Genomic DNA, 23,128 nt, shown 5'->3' with positions numbered 1-23,128 from the left:
CAAAAGTCCGGAATTCCTTCCACAACAACTCTCCTTTCACCAGGAGGGCTACTGCAGACCAGGACAATGGCTCATCGCCAGCTTCTCAAAGGTGATTACGAATAGGCATTCAATACTGGTTTTGACTACAATGACCACATTGTGCAAAATGAATAATCTATGATAGTGGATCTGATTAGGGGATTAAAAATTTAAGATGAATTTTAAAAATCTCTTTGCATCCCTATAATGGAAGGAGACATTGATACAAGGGCTGAGCTTCATGAGATAAATAATTACAAGAGCAGTGTGAGCTGCCTCAATGAACTATATTCCAGGAGCACACACATCTACTGATGAAATGCTTTGAGAGGATGGTCACAGGAAGAATTAAACTGTACCTAAGAAAAGATCTGGACTCACTGCAATTTGCCTACCACCACAATAGTTTCACAGCAGAGTCAATCTCACTGGCTCTACACTCAGCCCTGGATCATCTGGACAACAGCAACATGTATATCAGGCTGCTTTTATCGATAACAGTTCAGTTTTCAAAACCTTCATCCCCTCAGTATTGGTCAACAAGCTTCAGAACTCTGTGCCTTGATTTTCTCATCAGAAGACTACAGTCAGTGCGGATCGGAAACAACATCGCCTCATTGAGAGTCAACACAGGTGCACCTCCAGGACGTGTGCCTAGCACACTGCTCTACTCTCTCTACACCCACGACTGTGTGGCCAGGTACAATTCAAATGCCATCTATAAATTTGCCAATGACACTATGGTTGTTGGCAGAATCACAAACGGCAATGAGGAAGTGTGCTGGAGTGAGGTAGATCAGCTAGTTGAGTCGTGTCACAACAAAAACCAACATTAGCAAAATTAAGGAACTTTATGTGGACTTCAGAAGGAGGAAAAAAGGAGAACACAAACCCATCCTGATCGAGAGGTCTGCAGTGGAGAGGGTAAAGAACTTCAAATTCCTGGATGACAAAATCTCTGAAGATCTATTCTGGGGCTATCAGGAAGAAGGCTAAGCCTCACCAGCACTTACACTTGGTGAGGAGTTTGATGCATCACCAAAGACTTGCAAATTTCGAGAGGTGAGTTTTCGGTCTGGTTGCATCACTGTCTGGTAATGGAGGAGTCAATGCACAGGACAGTTAAAGGCTACGGCTTTAACTCTGCCGACACCATCATAGGCACTAAGTTTCATTTGGGGATATTTACAAGAGGCAGTAGGTGCTTTTAAGTTGCAGCACCTGGGTAGCTCTCCTGAGATCCAGCTGTGATTAGTGGGGCAAAGGTGCCTCCAGCTCCTTTTAAGCTGAAGGGGGATAGTCCCCAGTAAATCACCAACCCAGCGATTTAAGCGGGATCCTGTCCCCGCGATGACGTGGTAAGTGACCCATCACACAAACTGGTCTCCCCGTCCCCCTCACCAGTTGTCAGTCTCCCTCCCACCATCAATTGCGCCTCCCCCAATCCACTGCAGCCGACCCCTCTCCTCTCTCGCCCCCCCTCCCATCCCATCACCATAGACACTTCAGCCGGGGTTTCTCTGTGACGCTATCACGCTTGAAGCGCTGACGTCACAGGAATAACTGGGTCGGCCATTTTGCGGTTCAAGCCGCCGGTCGACACGACCTGGTTAAGTTTGAATGGGCAAGGACCCGGTTGACTTTGGACGACGCTGACCGGGTTGGACCCTTTCAAGCTGCCTTATGAGTGGGGCGCTAATGGGGCAACCCCATTTTACAAGGCAGTTTGAAAGCACCTCGTGTCTCAAGAAAGCAAGAACAATTTTGGCATCTGTAATGCAGGATCCTGGTGTGCAAAACAACACAATCCATGACAATAAAACTTGTTCTGAACCTCTAGATACAAGAAATGAGCTTCACCAGAAAAATAAAAAGAATTGCAAAGTCTTGATAAAACGAATGGACTACAAAAGATCAAGAAAGATTTGCAATTTATTTTCCCAGCTGCATGCATATCATGTATATTATTAGTTTTGTACGGTATGTGGGCTGATGCTCCGGGCGGCCACAGTGCCCGGGTAAGGGCTGGCTCTGGCCGGATGCGAGATGCCGAGCCGTGGTGGGCGGTGCTTGGGCCGGGCCTGAGTCTCGGGTGCCGGCTGCTGTCGCGCTTCAGCCTGCCGCGGTATGGCGGCGGCCACAAAGTAAAGGAAAGGTCGGGCACGGCCCCCACCATGACGGAGCGGCGGCAGCAGCCAGCTGAGGGCAGCGAGCGGCTGGGCCCCGGCGCCGAGAACTGGGCGGAGGGCGAGGGGGGAGCGGAGGCGGCGGCGGCTGCTGCTGGCTCCAGGGCCGGCCGCGACCTGAAGGAGTGGCTGCGGGAACAATTCTGCGACGGGGCGGCCGACGGGGTGGAGGACACCCGGCTGCACGATGCCACTTACGTGGGGGACCTGGCCACCATCAGCAGGCTGTTGAAGGAGGAGCACTTCAGGAGGTGAGGCCCCACAAAACCTGCTCTCCCCAGAACGGGCAATAACAGTGTCCCTTTTTAACTACTCCCAGAAAATATCAGCCCCCAATCTTAATCTGCAAGCTATTCTTTACCATCACCGTTCCATGCAGAGGATGGCTACCTGCAGTTTGACCCTAAGTGTGCACCAGCCCTTCCCTGCTCCTTTCTGCAGAGGCAATTTCTTTTAAGCTTTCAGGTGTTCGGATGCAGATAATGCACCGGCAGACGCAGCTGGGACGTTCAGGTGGCCGCGGAGAAGACGCCTCTCTGTCACCTGAAGGAGAGCTGCGTCCGAGCGAACGCCGGCTCCTGTGGACTGTGGCCGTAGTCCCACTGCTGCTTTCAGGTGCAACGGGAGATTCTCGGAGCCGGAGATTATACCGATAGGAGGAGGGTTAGGTAAGTGCTCCTCCTGGCCGGGTTGTCCACTTTCAGGTGTCCTCCCGACAGCCGCACAGGGGTAGAAGAGGCGGCTTTACATCGGGGTATTTTGGCCACCTGAAAGTGCCTTCAGCCTCCTGGCAGAAAGTGCAAAACATGTCCCTACATACCCACCACCACCCAGGGCTACAAGCAGAGTTTTCCATCCACATTGTCCAACCCGATCTACTGTAGAGTTGAGAAGTTGGTGGGCTTCTCCACATCGTTGAGAACACCTGCTGATTGGGTGACCGCTTTGCCAGAGCCACATCTGTGGGTCCCAACGAACTTCCAAGAGCCAACCATTTTCATCCCTTAATTTTAACAGCATGGTTGTTAATGTTTTAAATTTTAGGTCAAATCCCCCTTGATCTGATTCCACTGTTTTCATCTCTTTACCTACTCCTTATTTTTCTTGCTAACTCCCCCTCCCCTAGGCATCTCTCCCTTTGCCTCTCCCAGCTTCTGTCCAATACTCATCCCTCCCCCCTCCTCCCAGCCCCAGCTTCTTTCCCCTCCACAACTGAGTACAACTTCTGATTTAGTCTTGATACAGGGTCCCAAGCCCGACTGTTGACTGGCTATTTCTGCCCACGGATGCTGCCTGACCTGCTGAGTTCCTCCAGCATCTCATTATTTGCACTTGAGACAGCTGTCTCCATTCATCCCTATCAGTTCAATTACAGTCTCTAATTGAGCCAGGGTAACTACATTAACCTTTCAACTTGTAGAATTGGAAAGGACCAATTTTATTCCTGCTTGACCTATATGTTCAAATGTCCTTCTCTAATCAGGATATATTAAGCATTATAATAAGATAAAGTGTTTGAGTTCATTAAATTAATGCAGTTTGATTAATGCATTTGATTCAATTCTTGCAACTTATTGATTACAGCATTTACCATCATCAGTGGGATGTGGGTATATTTTTTTGGGAGACAGAGTCACTCAATATTTTGCGTCTGAATACTTCATTGAGACTCAATTTTGATAAATGATCCCTTCTTGAAACATTATTTCTATCTGTACATGCTTCCTGACCAGTTGAGTTCCTCTAGCTTTTCACCAATTCAGCATCTGCTGTTTTTATGTTATACTTTTTAGCAGAGTTGAGAAGTTGGTGGACAGGTCACATTATTGAATCTTTGAAGTGCAGGGCTTTTGGAATGGGGACTTCTAGAATTTTGTTGCTGAAAATGGTTTGCAACTTGTATAGTTTGGAAATAGTGTTGTTCTTGAGATCTTACTCTGATGACCTTGGTGGTCGAGTTATTAGTTTGGGGGGGGGGGGCGGGTACTGACAGACAGTTGTGTCAATTGATCTTGAAGATAGTATTAATTACACTATTGATGTGTCAGTTGAGAAGGGATGAATTTACGTATGTGGCCATGGATCCCATTTGCAGTACCTTTTTTAACTTTGTGACTTCACATAGCTTTATACCTTTGAGGTATAGTCACTGTAGTATTGAAGGAAACATGACTGTTGATTTGTCCACAGAAGCCGTTGGATGGTATTCAGTCAATCTGAATTTGATTGATGATCGTGGAATAGTATTGGCCAGGCCACTGGGAATAAATCTGCTGTCATCTTTGGGGAAAACTGCATTGGGATTTAAAAAAAAATTAATGTAATAGAACATATGGGATTCAAACAAAAAGTTTGCAGATGCTGGAGAACTGGAACAACACACAAAAGTGCTGGAGGAGCTCAGCAGGTCACGCATCATCCATGGGAAGCAATAGACCGTCGACGTTTTGGGCCTGAGCCTTTCATTAGGCATGCCAAAGATTGGGCACATTCCTGAATAAGGGTGGGGGGAGGATCACAGGCTGACAGGTGAATGCCAATGGGAGGGGGTAGAAAAGAAATTACTGAAGAGAGAGGAAAGGGCAAAGACTGAGAATGATGCTCTTGATAGGAGGAAGGAAGGGAAGGGGGTGGGAGCTCAATAAAGCTGGGTGGTGGGCAGGAGAAAGACAAGGAAAACAAATCAGAGGAATAAGGGAAGGGGGAAGAAAAAAGAGAAACAAGGGAGGGGAGCTTGGAGGGTGCCAAGACCGAGTGTGCTGCTTCACTTGAAGGACTGTTTGGGCCCCGGAGGAGATGTAAGTGCAAATGTAGCACTTCTTGCGGTCACAGTAGTAAGTACCTGGTGGGGGGAGAGGGGGTGATGGAGATTGGTGTCTTATTCAAAAGGGAGAAACAGTTTAGAACTTGTTCAATACTGCACCAGGTTGGTTCTGGTTTTCAATTGTCCAGAGGAGGAGTTGAACTTGCAGACCTCTTACCCTGAGCTGAATTTCCTGTGGACTGCTCCACACCATGTGAACATTTTAGTGTTGGGGTATTAAGTCTGGAGCAGTTCCAATAGATGTTTTTTTGGAGCAGCAGTCATTATGACCCTTTGCGACAACTTGCATGATACTGGAAGGTGAACGTGGATTTCTTAATGAGAATACTTTCCAGGGAACCTGAGGACTGAATAGGACATTAAACACTTTGAACTTGTCCCATGCTTAGTTAGATTGTGCTGGAACAATATTTCATATATATCTAATTACCCTTGGCTCTGCAAACCTTTCTAAACTTGTTCAATAATAATCTATCAAATTTCGCACTGAAATTTTAAATTTCACATCTACTTCTATCCTTCTCACCCCACAAAAAAAAGAGATTTATAGTCTTCTTGCACTTTTTAATTTGAGTGCTAATCCCTGACATTACTTGCGTCTGTTGTGTTGTAGTGCTTTGGGAGGTTGGTTATAGAGCAAATCAACTCGTGTCTTAGGAAGGACCTGGACCCACTTCAATTCTCCTCAGGCCACAACAGGTCAACAGGCTCTCTGCTCATGAGATCACCTAGTCGACAAGAACATCTATGTAAGGCGATACATTGATTATAGTGTGGCATTTAACACCATCGTATTAGTAAAACTAATAACCAAACTCTGGTTATCCCTTTGCAACTGGATCCTCGATTTCCTCAGTGACAAATCCCAATCAGTACAAATCGGCAACTTCACCTCCTCCTCGTTGACCATCAACATGGACACCCCAAGGCTATGTGTTCAGACCTCTGCTCTGCTCTTTTCCTCTGTACTCATGACAGTGAAGCAAAGTTTGGCTCCAATGCAATCTATACGTTAGCTAATGACACCACAGTTGTTGGCCGAATAACAGGAAATGATGAGATTGCAGGATGGAGATTGAGAATCCATTTGGACAGTGGAAAACAACAACCTTGCTTTTAAAGTCAGCAAGATTAAGAAATTTGTTGTGGATTTTAAAAAGGAGAGGCATCTGTAGTTATAGGGCAGTGGTGGAGAGGGTTAGTATCTGACAGTCCACGTATTGGAGGACCTCTCCTGGATCCTGCACATCAAGGATAACTGTAAAGAAGGGACATCAACACCTCTACTTTCTGAGGAGATTTGGCATGTCGTCAAATGCTCTATTAAATTTCAACAGATGTGCTGTGGGAAATATACTGGCTGGTTACATCAAAGCCTGGTTTGGAAAATGGAACATCTAGAAATGCAGGAGGCTGCAGAAAGTGGCAGAACTAGTCGATCATGGACACTGATCTCCCATCTATTGAAGACATCTGTGTGAAGCGTTGCCTTAAAAGGCAGCCAACATCATGAAGGACTCCCACCACTTTAGTCACAGCCTCTTACCCATGCTACCCAATTGCACCCATTTAACCTAATACCCTGTATGTTTTGGAAGGTGGGAGGAAACCAGAGCACCTGGAAGAAACCTTCACAGGTCATGGGGGAAACGTACAAACTCCTTACAGACAGTGCCAGATTTGGATCCAGGTTGCTGTAATAACATTGCGCTAACCACTAAGTGAACCATTCATGTAGTAAGAATAGAAGGAAGATATTGGGTGAATTACAGATGTGAATGCAATTTAGAGTGTATTGTGTGCGTGTCAGTGAGGTGGCAGAGAGTAGCCTTGGTTATAAAGAGTAAAATAACTTCACTGAGGATATAAAGAGACAATGACTTCATGGGTCGAACTAAAGAATAGACTTGAGAGATTGCTTTGAGGCCCTCTTTCAGATGCTGTGAGATTATTTAACAAGTATTAGAGTGGAGATTAGACAAACAAAGGCAGAGGGGTCTACATCAGAGAATTTTAATTTTCATATGGGACAGGTGGACAGTTGCAGTCAGAAAGGTGGTTAATTTAATCAGCAATGTCAAGATTGTTGGTTTCAGAACTAATAAAGAGAAAGGGCACATTGAGATTTAATAATTTTATAACTATCGTCATAAAATTATTGACTAAAGCAGATTTTGAAATGGAGAAGCTTGAAATGGCAAATATCCTAATTTGGGATAAATGCAGTGACTCGGCGACTGCTGTGGGAAATAGGAGATCAGCAGGAGGTGCTTAAAAATAATGGGTTACAGAGCTGGTTCACATCCCTAAGGGCCAAGAGATCTACTTGCCAAAAAAATCATTTATGGATGATCAAAGAAACAAGGAACAACATAAAACCTAAAAGAAAAGGCATATATAAAAATAAAAACCGATCTTGATGTCTTGCGGAACCAACAAAATTGAAAAAAACGGTAACTGCTCTATAAAAGGGGAATAAAAAGATCTTAAAAGGGACATGGAAATAAGCATATTGGGGAAAAAGTTGTTGCCAGGAGCCTTGCAAGTCTCTTGAAAATTGATAATGATATGATGTGAAAATAGAGCAATGGGTAATAAATGGAGGGTATGAGCTGTAAGGAGTGGTTAGAAAACTTGCGTTGTTTTTTTCTGGAGTGTCGGAGGTTGCAGGGGGTTTATAAAGTTATGAGAGGCAGACATAAGATAAACAATGAGAATCTTTACCCCACAATAAACATGTCAAATAATAGTGGATGTGTGTTTAAAGTGCTGCTGGGGTATTTGGGGAACCATAGAACATAGCATCACAGAAACAGACCCCTTCAGCCCTTCTAGTCTATGCTGAACCATTTTATTTTTGCCTAGTTCCACTGACCTGTACCCAAATTCCTCTTAAATGTTAAAATTGAGCCTGCATTCACCACTTCAGCTGCCAGCTCATTCCACACACTCCACCACTTTCTCTGTGAAGAAGTTCCCCTTCATGTTCCCCCTAAACTTTTCCCCTTTCACCCTTAACCCATGCCCTCTGGTTTGAATCTCACCTACCGTCAATGGGGGGAAAAAAAGCCTATCTACATTTACTCTGTCTATCTCCCTCAGAATTTTAAATACCTCGATCTAATCTCCCCTCATACTTCTATGCTGCAGGGAATTAAGCCCTAATCTGTTTAACCTTTCCCTGTAACTCAGTTCCTCAAGTCTAGGCAACATCCTGGTAAATCTTCTCTGCACACTTTCTTATTGATATCTTTCTGCAGTTCGGTAACCAAAACTGCACACAATACTCCAAATTTGGCTTTACCACTGTCTTGCACAACTTTCCGTAACATCTCAACTCCTATACTCAATACTTTGATTTTTGAAGGCCAATATGCCAACAGCTCTATTTATATCCCTATCTACCTATGACGCCACTTTCAGGGATTTATACACGTACATCTGTACTCGCAGATCCCTCTGTTCTACTGCACTCCTCAGTGCCATACAATTTACCGTGTTTATCCTTCCAAAATGTAACACCTCACACTGGTCTGCATCAAATTCCATCTGCCATTTTTCCAGCTGGTCCAGATCCCTATTCAAGCTTTGAAAATTTTCTTCGCTGTCCACATCGCTTCCACTCTTTGTGGCACCTGCAAACTTATCATCCAGGTCATTGACCCACATTCTCCAAGAGGCGCATTTCCCTGCCTTGGCTGCCATTCCCACTATCTATGACTCGGCGAAAAAAATATATGATATATAATTCCTGCCCTTACCTGTGCCTACCTGCTGAATCCTTTTTGTTCCTTGAATAGGGTGGTCCTTTCTTACTTCAACTCCTGCACCACCACCTCAGCCTCTTTTTGCCAAAGCCTCTTGACCCAAAGCCTTTAAACTCCAACAACGCCCTCTCTCTCGAAGACCGCTCCACTGCACAGTCCCTCACTTATAGCAGAAGCAGATACCATAATAATGATGATAAGCACATAAGATGCAGGGAATAGAGTTCTTAGCCCCTTTCACACCGCCAAGTACATGTGGGTTGAACCAGCCAATTTAGCGGGTCCATGGTAATCTGGCAGTGTGAAAGGCCCCAATGGGCAGGGCAGGTAAAAATTAACTGGGCTCTGACTCTTGGGGGGGGGGGGGGACGACAAATGTTAGAGCCTGGCTGAGTTAGCTCATTAATCATTCTGTGGCAATATGAAGGTCTACTCGACTTACCAGATACCATTAGTGCTTGCTTGTTTGCGTCAGTGTGGCAGTTATATTTCACAGTGCGGCTGGCCATGCTGTGAAATAAAACTCTGTAGTTGCTGGGGCTGCGCTCTTGACAGCCCCAGCGGCCGTGCTCTGACAGCCCCGCCGACTGCACAGTTTTATTCCACAGTGCAGCCAGCAGTGCTGTCAAATGTAACTGTGCAGTCGGTGGGGCTGTCAGAGCACCGTAGGTAATACGTCACTCGCGACGACCAGGTAAGTCATGGTGCAGTGGAAAGGCTCCACAGGTGCAGCATGCCCGGTAAGTTTACCACTTACTAGGAGGGTTGGGGGTGTAAAAGGGGCTATTGTTTAACTTGGCATTGTTCAACGCGGACATAGTGGGCAGAAAGGGCTGTTCTTGTGCATTGGTCTATGTAATTACTCTTTCAATGCTAATAGCAGACATTATTGTACCAGATAGCTTGAAATTTGGGGAGCTGCCTCCCTCCCTCCCATGTCTGTTGAAGGATCTTTTTTAACTCTGTTTTTCTTCCCTTTGCATTTTCTGATTTTGTTAAAAAAAATTGTATTTCCAGCATCTGGATTTTCTGATTTTTGATTCTGAAATTGTGTTGATTTGTTGAAGAATGCAACAAAATTTGGAGTTCTTTCTTGATTAACACAAGGATTCCCTGTTGTTTGGTTGTATTTTTAGGGGGAGATGGGGTTGTATGTCACGTTTGTTTGGTCCATTCTTGTTTGTCTGAACATCACTTGATATGAAGCAGAGTTAAGATATTAAGAAAGACCAGGTAGACAAGAGTTGTACAGATTGGAATTTAGAAGAATGAGAGGGGGTCTCATTGAGACAAAAGAAACCTAACAGGACTTAAGCTGGTCAGATGTGGGAAGAATGTTTTTGGTGTTGCATAGGCTGTGGATGTTGTCTATGTGAAATTTAGTAAAGCCCTTGACAAGTCCCAACATGCGAGGTTAGTCAGGAAGGTTCAGTCGCTCAGTATTCATGGTGAACTGGATTCGACGATGGCTTTATGGGAGAAGGTAGAGAGTGGTAGTGGATGATTGCCTCCCGGACTGGAGGCCTGTGACTAGTGGTGTGCATCAGGGATCAGTGCTGGGTTCATTGTTCTTTCTCATCTATATCAAAGATATAGGTGATAATACGGTAAATTGAATCAGCAAGTTTTTATATGACCCAAACATTGAAGGTGCAGTGGACAGCGAGGAACCCTTTCAAAACTTTCAGAGGGATCTGGACCAGTTGGAAAAATGGGCTGCAAAATGGCAGATGGAATTTAATGTAAGGTGTTGCATTTTGGAAGGGCAAACCAAAATAGGACATACACGGTAAATGGAAGGGGACTGAGGGGTGCAGTAGAACATAGAGATATGGGAATACAGATAAATAATTCCCTGAAAGGGGCGTCGCAGGTAGAGAGTGCCATAAAGAGAGCTTTTGAAATATTGGCCTCCTTAAATTGAAATATTGTGTATAGGAGTTGGGATGTTATGGTAAAGTTGTATAAGACAAAAAGCTAACAAAATACATAATGACAACAGCAGTGAAACACCTCAAGGAATGGAAGTAGATTAGAAAGACTGCCAGTATGCTGAGTTTTTTCTTTTTACCTTTTTTCTGCTTGTTACTTTAATTGCTTTAGTTGTTTAATTTTCAAAGTTTTGGGGGGGAGGGAAGGAAATTGTAAGTAAGCTGACATAGTGTTTGTATCTGAGAAATGAAGTTTACTAAAAGAGTGTAAATATGTTAAAAAGAATTGTTTCTTTAGATGTGGCACTATGTTTTTGGAAAAATTTGAAAATAAAATTTTCAGAAAAGAAAGTTGTATAAGACATTGGTGAGGTCAAATTTCTCGAATTGTGTGCGATTTTGGTCACCTAACTACAGGAAAGACATCAATGAGATTGAAAAAGTGCAGAGAAGATTTACTGAGATGTTGCTGGGATTTGAGGAACTGAGTTACAGCATAAGGTTAAACAGGTTAGGACATTATTCCTTGGAGCGTAGAAAAGTGAGGGAGATTTAATAGAAGTGGGTATACAGGAGTGGTTCTCAACCTTTTTCCTTTTCCCTCACATATCACTTTAAGTAATTCCTATGCCATCGGTGCTCTGTGATTAGTAAAGGATTACTTAAAGTGTTATGTGAGAGGGAAGGGAAGGTTAAGAACCACTGCTCTAGACCCAATTGTTACTGAAATATTTTGCTTGAGAAAAATTGTCATTGGCCCATTTCCTTTGGAGTAATGAAACCGTGCACGTAACAAGTCAATTAGGGACGATTAAAACAGTGGTTTTCAAACTTTTTCTTTCTGCCCACATCCTACCTTAAGTGATCCCTTACTAATCACAGAGCACCTATCGCATAGGGATTACTTAAAGTGGTTTGTGAGTGGAAAGAAAAAGGTTGAGAACCACTGGTATAGATAGAGTAAATGGAAGTAGGCTTTTTCCACTGAGGGTAGGTGAGATGCAAACCAGAGAACATGGGTTAAGGGTGAAAGGGGAGAGGTTTAGGAGGAACATGAGGGGAAATTTTCACACTGCCAAATTAAGTGGGTTGAACCAGGCAATTTAGTGGGTCCGTAGCAGTGAAAAGTCCCAACTCAGCAGGGCGGGTAAAAGTCAACCGGGCTCTGACTCTTGTTGGGGGTTTATGTCAGACCCCAGCCGAGTTAATTCGGATTTGATTTGGTACCTGGTAGAATGCAGTGTGAATGGGCAATCGGCTCTAACAGGTACCATTAGTGATGTCAGTGCCTGTATGCGTGCATCAATCTGGTAGTTTTAATATCAGTGCAGTTATATTTCACAGAGTGACCGGCGGGGCTGCCAGCAAACGGCCAGCAGAGCTATCAGCGTGCGGCTGGCCGGCGGGGCTGTCAATGTACCACTGGTGGAGCTATCAATGTGTACCTGTGCTTTAAATCATCTCAAGATTACTTCTAATACATAATACGATGTAAATGCTAGATTGTTCTTCTTTACCCATTATGATCCCAGAACTTGCATTAGTGTTCAGCCCAATGTCCTCTTACTTCCCAAGTTTGACCAGTCTGGAGCCCCCTGCAGTTGATTTTTCCACGGTCTTTTATACATTGTGCAAGTATGTTGTAGCAAGCTGCATTGATCCACAAGCGAACTGGGTCACAGGGGTGAAGGCTCACACTGGACTGACATCACAATGGTCCCGGATCATGGGAGTGGTGCTGATAAGCTCTCGGAGAGTTCCATTAAAGTCAGTTACTTGGTTCAACTCACTCACAGCTTCTGTGTGTTTTTTTTCTTTCATTCACTGCACAGCACATTGACCGCAGGGATCTGCCTGACCTGAAACTGGGCCTCAATGTCTTATTAAATTGTGCATGTTCTTCCCCACGGTCTTTTATACATTGTGCTCTTATGTGCTTTATTCTTGCTATGATTTCACTGCCCTGTGAGCACGTAATACACCTCTCGGGATGTCACCATTGGGCTCTCCTTAGATTTGAGATATCCACATGAACCAGGTAATTCGTGGTCCAGAGTGAACTGTCCTGGGTCATTTACTCGCCTTTTTGAAGTGTTAGCAATGTGAAAGAGGCTATAGAATGATGGGAATCTGGAACAAGTTGCCAGCTGAAGTGGTGAATATGGGCTCAATTTTAAAGTTTAATAAATGTTTGGAGAGGTATGTGGATGGGAGGGGTATGGAGGGATATGGACTCAATACAGGTCAGTGGGACTAGGCAGAGTAATAGGCACAGACTAGAAGGGCCAAACTGCCTGTTTTCAGTGCTGTAATGTTCCATGATTGGGGTCACATACAGGAGTCAGGCATTTGGGTCTTAGATGAACAGAAGCTTTTTGCATGGAGGGCTGTGAGCATGTGGAACTCCCTACCACGGGAAGTTGTTAGGGCCAGTTCATTAGATATATTCAAAAGAATGTGGCCCTCAAGTAAGAGGGATCAAGGGATACAAAGAGAAAGCAGGAATAGGGTACTGAGGTCATATGATCAGCCATGATGGAATTGAGTGGTAGAACAGGATTGAGGCTGAATAGCCTTCCACTGCTCTTGCTGAGGATGAACTACTAACAATGGCTGCTCTGTGCTTCAGGAAGATCAACGAGAAGTCAGTATGGTGCTGCGGTTGGTTGCCGTGCACCCCACTGCGGATAGCAGCAACCGCAGGGCATGCCGACTGCGCAGACTATCTGCTCAAGCAAGGGGCAGAAGTGGACCTGGTGGACGTCAAGGGACAGACTGCGCTCTATGTGGCTGTCTTGAATGGCCACGTGGAATGTACCCGCATCCTGGTGCAAGCAGGCGCTGACCCGAACGGAAGTTGCCATCACCGCAGCACACCCGTGTACCACGCCTCGCGGGTTGGCAGAGCAGACATCCTCAAAGAACTGATCAGGTAAGTTTGGGAACTGGGGGGTGGTCTTACACATAAAGCTTTCTTCCGCTTTCATATAAAACCAATGTCCTTGGTTCCAACAAAAGTCATTAAGTTGAAAATGGAATCTTGACCAAGGCTTTCTCCCATCTTCTCCCACGTTTCCCATCTTTGTCTGAATACTGAGGTAGTAACACTGCAAACTGATGACTGTGCCTTGAGTTCCCCCACCCCTTTCAATATTGTCCCACATGATGGAGTGACGTTACACCTCTGAGAACCGTGGAATGATCCTGCAAGCCCAGTCCAACCAACAATTTGAAAGTTATCCAATTAGTCCTAACTCCTGTTCTTTGTTCATCGCCCTGCACTTTATTTTCCTCTTCAGTTCCCCTTGTGGATGGTTTCTGTTGAATCTCTCAGTTGGCACTTCGACGTTTTGTTGATTCTTTATCTTGGTAGCTCTCCAAGTGAGAAGCAATCTCACCCTGCGATTGGTCCTGCTGTCAATTAACATAATTCTGTGGTTGATGACCACAGTGGTTCAGGGGGGGGAAATCATGTCTCCATTGCAGTTTTGAGCACTTCTGTTCAACTTCCCCTTACTCTGCTCCAAGGATACAGGGCTTTAAGTGGTTATAACATCATGTGAAAAGAGGGGAATGGATCTTACTATGGAATTTCTTAATGATAGCGTCATCCCGTGTACTCTCTGCTTTCAGGTATGGTGCTGATGTTGATGCAGATCACCACTTAGCCAGTCGCATCTCAGCGCCTGCTGCTCGGAGATTCACATCACTCGGTGTGTGCCCTCTCTATATCAGCTCTGCCTATCATCACCTCCAGTGTTTCAAGTTGCTGCTGAAAGCCGGAGCCAACCCTGATTATAACTACTGGGGCCAGGTGGATGTTAATGCCTTTCCCAAGGGTTCGCCCACCTGTATTCTGGATGCTGTCCTAAGGCACGGATGTGACATGCAGTTTGTAAAACTTTTGATTGACTTTGGTGCTAATTTAAACCTGGTGAATTGGGAGGGACTGGACATGGAAACAATGGGTCGCATGAAGGTGAAAGATGAGGCCTTGCAGATCTTCAGAACTGCAAAAGGTAAGGTCGCATGTCATGTCTGCCTTGTGGTTCCTGAATTGGCAGCATTTTTTACTTCATAGTCTCACCCTAATTGCAGATTCAGAATTTGATCAGAATGAAACCTTACTGTTGCACTTTAAACATTATTCCCCCTAAAAACTAAAATAAAATATTCAAAGAACAGGAAGTATGAGAGGGAGTGTGTAAAGGAGTGGTCAAGAGGGAGGGAGCTTGAGAGGCAGGCAGGTGTGAGAGAGGGGAAGAAGTGTGAGGGGGAGGGAGAGTGAGAAGGAGGGTGGGGGTGAATGGAGAGAAAAAACATTATTCCCCCCCCATTCAATATTTCTTCACTGATTCGAATCTCTGGAGTATTTAAGAATTGGATGTTCAGTCTTACTAGGTGATTCTTGTTTCCTGTCTGAGGCCTAAAGAAGGTCATCGATCGGCAATGACCATGGCCCTTGGGAGTTGGGTTTGAGTTGATTGTCCCGTGCTGAGAGAGAATACCCCACTGTTGGAGTGGAGAGATTTGAGCCACGGTCCTTGGGATGGATATAAACTATATCACATCTGAATTTGAAGAAGAACACTGTCCTTTGTGGTGCCTTGTCCAATATTTATCCTTCACTCAGCATGTGATGGAGCTGATCATCTTGTCATGAATTACATTGTTGTTTGAGGGATTATGCTGGCCACAACACTGAACATAGTTCCTCGTTGGCTGGAAAATGGGACGTCTTGTAGGTTCTGTCTCTCAACAGATGTGAATCCTCCTGCTTTAATAGTCTCTTCCCTGCGCCAGCTGTGACTGGCTTGTCGAATGCAATATTTGGATCTAAAATTGTTGCTCCTTTGAAAGCAGATTTTGCAGATATCTGATTTTGGGTCTTCCAGTTGGAAACAACCCTCTCTGAGGAGAGTGTGTCACATTTAACTGGTTGTGTTGTTTCAAATTTGCCAGATTTCAATCCTCCCCTCTGTTTGGTGCTCTCTGACATGCCATTGATATGCATTTGCAGGCTTGATGCTGGTTAACAGCATCAGTGACTGATTTGATGAGTTGTTACACTTCATCAATCCAGATCAATAGTGTCTGGAGCAATGTGCAGTCTACCTAGAGTTCTCTAACCCCTCACCAGATGTGTGTGGCTCCAGAGAGTGACACAGTGGAGGATCCCGTTTTCTTCAGATGAGCTGTCGAACCAAGGGGAACAAAATTAATAGTACATCAGTCAGATTGAATTAAAACTAAAACAGTTGGAAACATTGAACAGGGAAAGCAATGTTGTGGAAAGTTAATGACCTCTTAGGAATGCTAGTCTGTTGTATGTAATCAGCATACTGACTTTTTGTAAAATCTCTCTAAAGTTAAAAGAAAAATTGCAAATCTAAAATAGGGAGGTGGGAGAGCAAAGAAAGGAGAAAAATGGCATGTCCCAGCACAGGATAAGGTGCTGCGTTAATAGTATGGATGGAAAGTAAAGGTGGGGGAAATTAACTCGTAAAGCAAGATTATAACATGAGGACACAAATAGTGAGAGGTAGTTCACTTGTAGTTAACAGTGTGTGTTTTTACATTGGGCCTTCCCCTTTTGGCTTCAGACTAATGAGCATCATCCTTGCACATGAGAAGGACTAGCAGAGGTCTCCTGTCACTGTGCCTGCCCTGCATCAACAGATCTGTTTGATGTAAGAGTACAGTTCCCCATTAGCCCTGTGCTCATCCTGTTCACCAGCTGCTTCAATGAATTGGCCCTCGGGGACAGAAAGACAGGATCCAGGGATTATGAAACATAATTTTGTTCTTTCTTTGTTAAGTTGAATTCTCTTCAAAGTTTCATCACAAGCCTATTCTGAAAACCTGTTACACCAGAGGTAGACCACAGCAGTTAATCTCAGATCTGTCTCGGTCTTGGCGCCTTTGATATGTACAGACATCTGGACAAAATATGTCTTTATGCTAGCTCGATTAAGATACTTAATTTTTTTTTCTTTGATCCACTCTGATGCCATTCCTCACACCCCACCCCCCTCCCTAGTTCCAGTAGAGTTCCCATTGTTGAAGACCAGATCCCCTCTGTTTGCAATGACTTGATGTAGACTGGTTGCCAATAAGGGATACATTTGTCCTCGATGCTGGGACTTCTGCTCGTTCCTTTTGTTCAACCCAGTTTGTGTTACTAACCCAATAAGAATACCTGCTTCACTTTCTATAGAATACCATAATTGGAGCATCACCAGAGTTTTGGAGGAGGAAGCCTTCTGACCCAAGTCTACCTCTCGTTTTGTGTAAATCTCAGGATATTAATTGTCTGAAGATGCCAGTAAAGCTGTCTGTACAAACCTTAACCCACAGGGACACCATGGTCGTTGGCAGAATTGCAGACAGCAATGAGGAAGCATACAGGATTGAGATTATTCAGCTAGTCAAATGGAGTCATAGCAACCACCTTGAATTTAACATTAGTCAAACAATTGTGGATCTCAGGAGGGGGAAGTCAGGAGAACACAAACCAGTCCTCATCGAAGGGTCTGTGGTGGAAAGGGTTAAGAAATTCAAATTCCTGGATGTCAACATTTCTGAAGTTCTGTCCTGGGGCCTCCAGGTCCAATGATCCTAATGCTATTAGTTACAAATTAATTTTGGAGAAGGATAGGTCTGGATCTCGGGTTGTGATTCTAAATTGGGGAAATGACAAGTTTGAGGAAATAGGAAAGGTTCTAGAATGCGTGGATTGGGATAAGTTGTTTTCAGGCAATGATATGAGAGGTAAGTGGGAGACCTTCAAAGGCCTCCTTTAAGAGTACAACATTTTAATTTTCCTGTCAAGATTAAAAGCAAAGTTGACAGGCGTAGGGAACTTTGGTTTTCGAGGGATATTGGGGATCTGGTTTGGAAGAAGAGAGAGGTGTATTAGCAGGTATAGGCAACATGGAGCAAATGAGGTACTTGAGGAGTATAAAAATGCAAAATAAAACTCAAGAAAGGAATCAGGAGGCTAAAAGTCGAGGTGGCTTTGACAGACAATGTGAAGAAAAATCTTAAGTGTTTCTACAGGTATATTAAGAACAAAAGGATAATAAGGGATAAAATTGGACCCCTTGAAGATCAGAGTGTTTGGCTTTGTATGGAGCCAAAAAAGATGGGAGAGATCTTAAATGGGTTTTATTTTCATTAGTCTTTATTCAGGAAACTGGCACAAAGTCCAGGGAAGTAAGGGAAATAAGCAGTGAATTCACGGAACCTATACAGATTAAAGAGGAGGAAGTGCTTGTTGTCTTAAAGCGAATAAAGGTGGATAAGCTCTTTATTGAAGTGGATGGCACCTTCTGTTGAACAACATTGAAGTGTTGAGCAAACAATGAGAAGCTGGAGGGAGTCATCGGGTCAGGCAGCAACCCTGGGTAGAAATGGCCAGTCAATGTATCAGGTGGGGATCTTTTATAGAGACCAATTGGAGTCATTTATCTCTATGAGGTCTCTATAAAGGGTCCCCACCTGAAACATTACTGACCATTTCTACCCATGGATGGTGCTTCACCTGCTGAGTTCCTCCAGCAACTCACTGGTTGCTCAAGATTCTAGCATCTGCAGCTCTTCTGTTTGTCAATACTGAAGAATTGCACACATTATTTGCAGCTCTATAAAACTATGGTTAGACTACACTTGGAATATTTCATTCAGTTCTGACTGCCTCATTACAGGAAGGATGTAAATGCCTTAGAGAGGCTTTGGAGGAGATTAATCAGGATGTTGCCTGGATTGGAGAACATGTCATATGAAGCAAAGTTGACCGAGCGAGGGCTTTTCTCTGTTCTGACAGAGGATGAGTGGTGACTTAATAGAGGCATATAAGAATATGAAGGGGCTTGGATGGGGTGGAGAGAAAGTAGCTTTTCCCTGGGGAGACAGTTTAAGGTGAGTGAAGAAAAGTTTAGGGGAGATGCCAGTGGTGAATCTTTCACTCAAGAGAGTGGTGGGTGTCTGGAATGAATTGGCAGGGGTGATGGTGGAGGCTGGGACAATAACAACATTAAAAATACTCTTGGATAGGCACATGGATGTATTAAAAATAGAGGGTTATGGGTGTGAGGTAGGGAAGGTTTAGATTGTTGTGGAGTAGGTTTACATAGTTTCTGCAACATTGTGGCTGAAGGGCTTGTTCTGTGCTGGAGTGTTCTCTGTTCCATATTATGTCTCCACTATGGAGATTGACCCCACAATTTTCAGACCTTTAGTTGAGAATGCTGCAAACTAACCCCATTTTCCATGTTCATGGTTTCATTATTGTCATGTTCACAAATACACAAGTGTGTTTAATTTTGTTCAGTAAGTCCATGGGTGTTGCCCATGTGAAGTGGATAGCTTCTCTTTCACAAGATGTTTTGGTCAACAGTGTTGCCTGAAATAGTTGTTTCTGATTTAATGGCTATGAAAACGTTACAAAAAAACCCCTACAACTACAATTGTGCAACATTTGGATCCCTTTTATGTGAAAAGATTTTATCCTTTTTACGATGAAAATTGTCCCTCACAGGAATGTTGAAAGGCAAGTAGAATGATTGCAACACCCAGCCTTGGAGATGTGCCCAAAGTTTCTCTTTTTTTTTGCAAAATTACCAAGCTATTTACCCCCTCTCTGACTCAACGATTCAAAAATAACTTGCTTGTGTGTGAACAATATTGGTGTGTTTGCAAAAGGGATTAACTCAAGACATGCAGTACAATATCCCATGGGATTTCTGGATGAAAAAGGAATTTCTCCCAGTGATTTAGCGCCTTCTTCAAATTCAAGTTTATTGTTATCTGCATGTACATATACAACCACACAAAATAGTGTTTCTCCAGACCACAGTGCACACACATACACATGTAATAGACTTCTCACCCAGTACCTAATAATCACATATATAGATAAAATATAACAAAAAAATGTATAAATATTTTGGAGTAATTTACTCATTTAATTTAGAAGAGACCCAAGGTCACAGGACACCATTCATCAATCTCACAGTCTGTGGAAAGAAGGTATTTCCCAGCTCATTAAAAATCTGAAGCCTGTATTGATTAAAGCAATGGAAGGTTATATTGGTGTTATGGTGGTCAAACAGTACAGAAACAGTCCATTCAGCCCACTGTGTTCACGTCCACCAATTACCTCCAATAATCTCATTTACCAGCACTTGGTCCACAGTTTACTCAGCCATGGCAGTTGAAGTGGTCGTCAAAATGTGTTTTAAATATTGGAGAATCTGCTTCCTCACCCCTTCAGGAAGTGTGTTCCAGATTGCAGCCATCCTCTGGGTGAAAAAATTCTACCCCGTCGCCGTCTAAATTTTGTTCTCTTTGCATTAAACCGATGTCTCTGGTCTTAAGCACCTCAGCCCTGGGAAAAAATTCTTACTATTAGCCCAATGTATTGTTGTCATAATGTTGTACACCTCCATCAGGTCCACCCTCATCTCCTCTGCTCCAAGGAAACAGACACAGGCTATCAAGACTCTTCATAAGGCAACAACCTGGTGAATGTCCTCTGCACTCTGTGCAGGAAAGTTACCTCCTCCCAATGGTGTGGTGCCCAGACCAGCACACAATATTCTTGCTGTGGTCTCACTAATATTAACTATCAAAAATTCCCTGCTCCTGTTCTCCGTACCCTAGCAAAGGAAGACCAGCCTTTTTCTGCACCTAATCTCACTATCTTCAGGGATCTTTGGAATTGCACACCAAGGTCTCTTTGTACCCCAATAATCACAGAGCCCTACTATATGTCCTACCCTTATTAGACCCATTAATATACAAAGCAAAACCAAAGACTTGTATGAATTTGAAGCAGAGAGTGATGGCGCCACATTAGAGTTTGATGTAACCCAGTGCATGAAGGAGCATTTCCTACCTCAGTATGTTCTCTGTGTTCTAGTTTAGCATATTCAGACTTGGACAAGTTGTTGTTAGGTTCTGTGCATTGCATGTGTTGAAAATGGCTGGATGTTAGTGGAGGAGTATCTGATTTATTGTGGACACTAAGAGTCAGGCCTTTAATTTTTATAAAACATACCAGAGAATGCTCATTAAAAGGATATTTCTTTCTGAATAGGTACTCCCAGGACATTGACATCTTCCTGCCGCATAGTCATTCGAAGAGTGCTGGGGAAATTTCGTCTTAATATGATACAAACACTGCCTATACCAGACACAGTCAAAATCTTCCTATTACATGAGGAGACCTGAAGGGAGAATCGCACCTTACTGCATGATTTCAGTTGGACAAGCTTTTCTACACGAAACCTGCAGCTGGATTATCGTGGGAGATTCTAGTTTCTGCCTCACTGGACTGATGTAATGTATCTTGGAGTGTGAATGTTAGCTTTCCTGTTCTTCATTCTCTATGTATAAAAACTTAATTCTGTTCAGATTCCTGGGGTTCCACATCACTGGCAAACCAGAAGTCCGCAGATGCAGAGGAGCTAGTACAGCACACAAAAGTGCTGGAGGAACTCAGCAGGTCACGCAGCGTCTATGGAAAGGACTAGGCGGTCACCTGAGCTCTTTTTCAGATATCCCGAAAATCAGGTGAATCCTGAATAAGAATGTTGGGGGGCAGAGGTACACAAGATTGCGGGTGGGAAGGGGGAAGAAGAGGAAGGAACTTAAGAGGTGATGGGTGAGGGAGGTGTAGAGGGCTGAGAAAGATGCATGTTGATAGGTGGAAGGAAGGGAAGGAGGTGGGGAGCTGGGGGAAGGGAATCAAAGCAAGAGAACAGGGGAAGGGGTTACTGAAAATTGGAGAAGTCTGGTTGAAGACTGCGCAGACGGAATATGTTGTTGTTCCGCCAATTCATGATTGGCCTCGACCTAGCAGTTCACCTCTACAGTGTGACTGCAGGAAATGCTGCACTTGCCATATGCACCTCCTCCCTCACCACCATTCAGGGCCCCAAACAGTCCTTCCAAGTGAAGAAGCATTTCTCCTTTGAGTCTATAGATGTTATTTACTGTATCCGGTGCTCCCGATGCAGCCTCCTCTACAGTGGGGAGACCAAACACAGACTGGTAGATCATTTCATTTGGCACAGCAAGGATATCCCAGTGACCAACCTTTTCAATTCCACACACCATTTGCTACACTGGTGATCCACTGAGTTCTTCCACCACTGTGTGTTGTATTATCATTTGTAAAAAGGACAGAAACCATTCTCAAATACCTGCAAGAAAAGTCTGGCAATTATAAATGAAAAATAATATCCATGACCTTGAGGGAATCAACCTTTGTAATAGTATGTATATTAAGCAAACTCTCTATTGACTGTATGTGAGCTCAACTGAACTCTTCAATGGATTCCTATCTTTTCATTCAGTATCTGAAATTTTCAATCAGTATTGTTCCAAATAGAAAAGGCAAAGTAGTTTTACTTGAGAGCAGCAGAGATAAGATGTAATATTACCTCTCTTTCAGCTACTGTATCTTTGAATGAATCCCAATTCACTTCACAAGATCTTCCTGAAGATTCAAAGTGGTGTATATCCAAGTAATGATGAAACTGATGATAGTGTGATGGGCTTCCCCTGAAATAGTCTACAGACACACAGTCAGAAGGAGGGTAGAATGTTACTTATTCCTTGAGGACTTTGGTTTGATATTGGGCACCAGTGATGGGATGAAACTCCTCTTTTGTCAGATGCAGTGCAGCAATTTAAATTTAAATGAGTTCACCAGACGTGGTTGTGTGGGCAAGGCCCAACATTTATCTGCTTGCAATGGTTTGGGAGTTGAGGGAACCTGCTGTTGATGCAGAGTTTTTGGCTGTTTTTATTCCAATCATGAAGATGCAGAGACTGGGGAACAGGGTTAATTTTTTTGTCAGGTGCACACATGACAATTAGATGCTCCAGATGTCATGTGGATCTATAATGGACTTGGCCATGAGATGCAATATGGTGCAGAAGTGGTTATGGTGATCTTTGATAAGACCCTGGGATTGGTTTTCTTGTACAAAACTGAATTATTTTCAAATGTTAGTCTCTTTCCAGTTTAACCTGTGATTTACATCTCCTGAAGTACTCTAGTTTATTCATTTACCACTGTAAGCATTCCTCGATTTACAAATGGCTTCTTGAAAATATTTAATTATATTCGTAAGTAAAACATTTACTATTTACAAAATTGTGCTTAAAGATAAAATTTTGGGTGGTGCAACAGAACTTGAGAGATTTCACTCTAAACAACCTCAATTCATAAATATAAACACATAAAATACTTGTCAAATATTATTTAATTTACAGTTCTCAGGCTACTCACCAAGTAGTAATGTTGCCTTTAAGATAGTGGAAGGGGAGGTGGATTTCTGGTGTTCATGTGGTACTGGAGATGTATCTGGGCTAGGGGAGATTTTGTGA

The 23,128-nt window shown here is 43.7% G+C and overlaps 1 protein-coding gene across 3 annotated transcripts in view; it reads left to right on the top strand.

Annotated features, from left to right (window-relative positions):
- The first annotated feature begins 2,088 nt into the window (after window positions 1-2,088).
- The window catches only part of asb1 (ankyrin repeat and SOCS box containing 1), a 36,831-nt gene continuing 15,791 nt past the window's right edge, over window positions 2,089-23,128 (top strand). Inside the window, exons 1-4 of one of the 3 annotated variants that reach the window (XR_011355364.1) lie at window positions 2,089-2,458; window positions 13,359-13,661; window positions 14,363-14,748; window positions 20,829-21,070. Coding sequence is in view for 2 of the 3 variants with exons in the window: in XM_069930489.1 (XP_069786590.1) it covers window positions 2,196-2,458; window positions 13,359-13,661; window positions 14,363-14,748; window positions 20,829-20,962 (1,086 nt within the window). In the remaining variant the exon portion in view is untranslated. Of the gene's footprint in view, window positions 2,459-13,358; window positions 13,662-14,362; window positions 14,749-20,828; window positions 21,344-23,128 lie in introns of those variants that run through there. The other 2 variants (XM_069930489.1, XM_069930490.1) reach the window with 2 other exon arrangements.

This window comes from Narcine bancroftii, chromosome 4 (assembly GCF_036971445.1).
Source record: "Narcine bancroftii isolate sNarBan1 chromosome 4, sNarBan1.hap1, whole genome shotgun sequence".
Lineage (NCBI taxonomy): Eukaryota > Metazoa > Chordata > Chondrichthyes > Torpediniformes > Narcinidae > Narcine > Narcine bancroftii.
The sequence above is the reverse complement of the archived record's forward strand: the minus strand, read 5'-3'. Positions and strand labels throughout refer to the sequence as shown.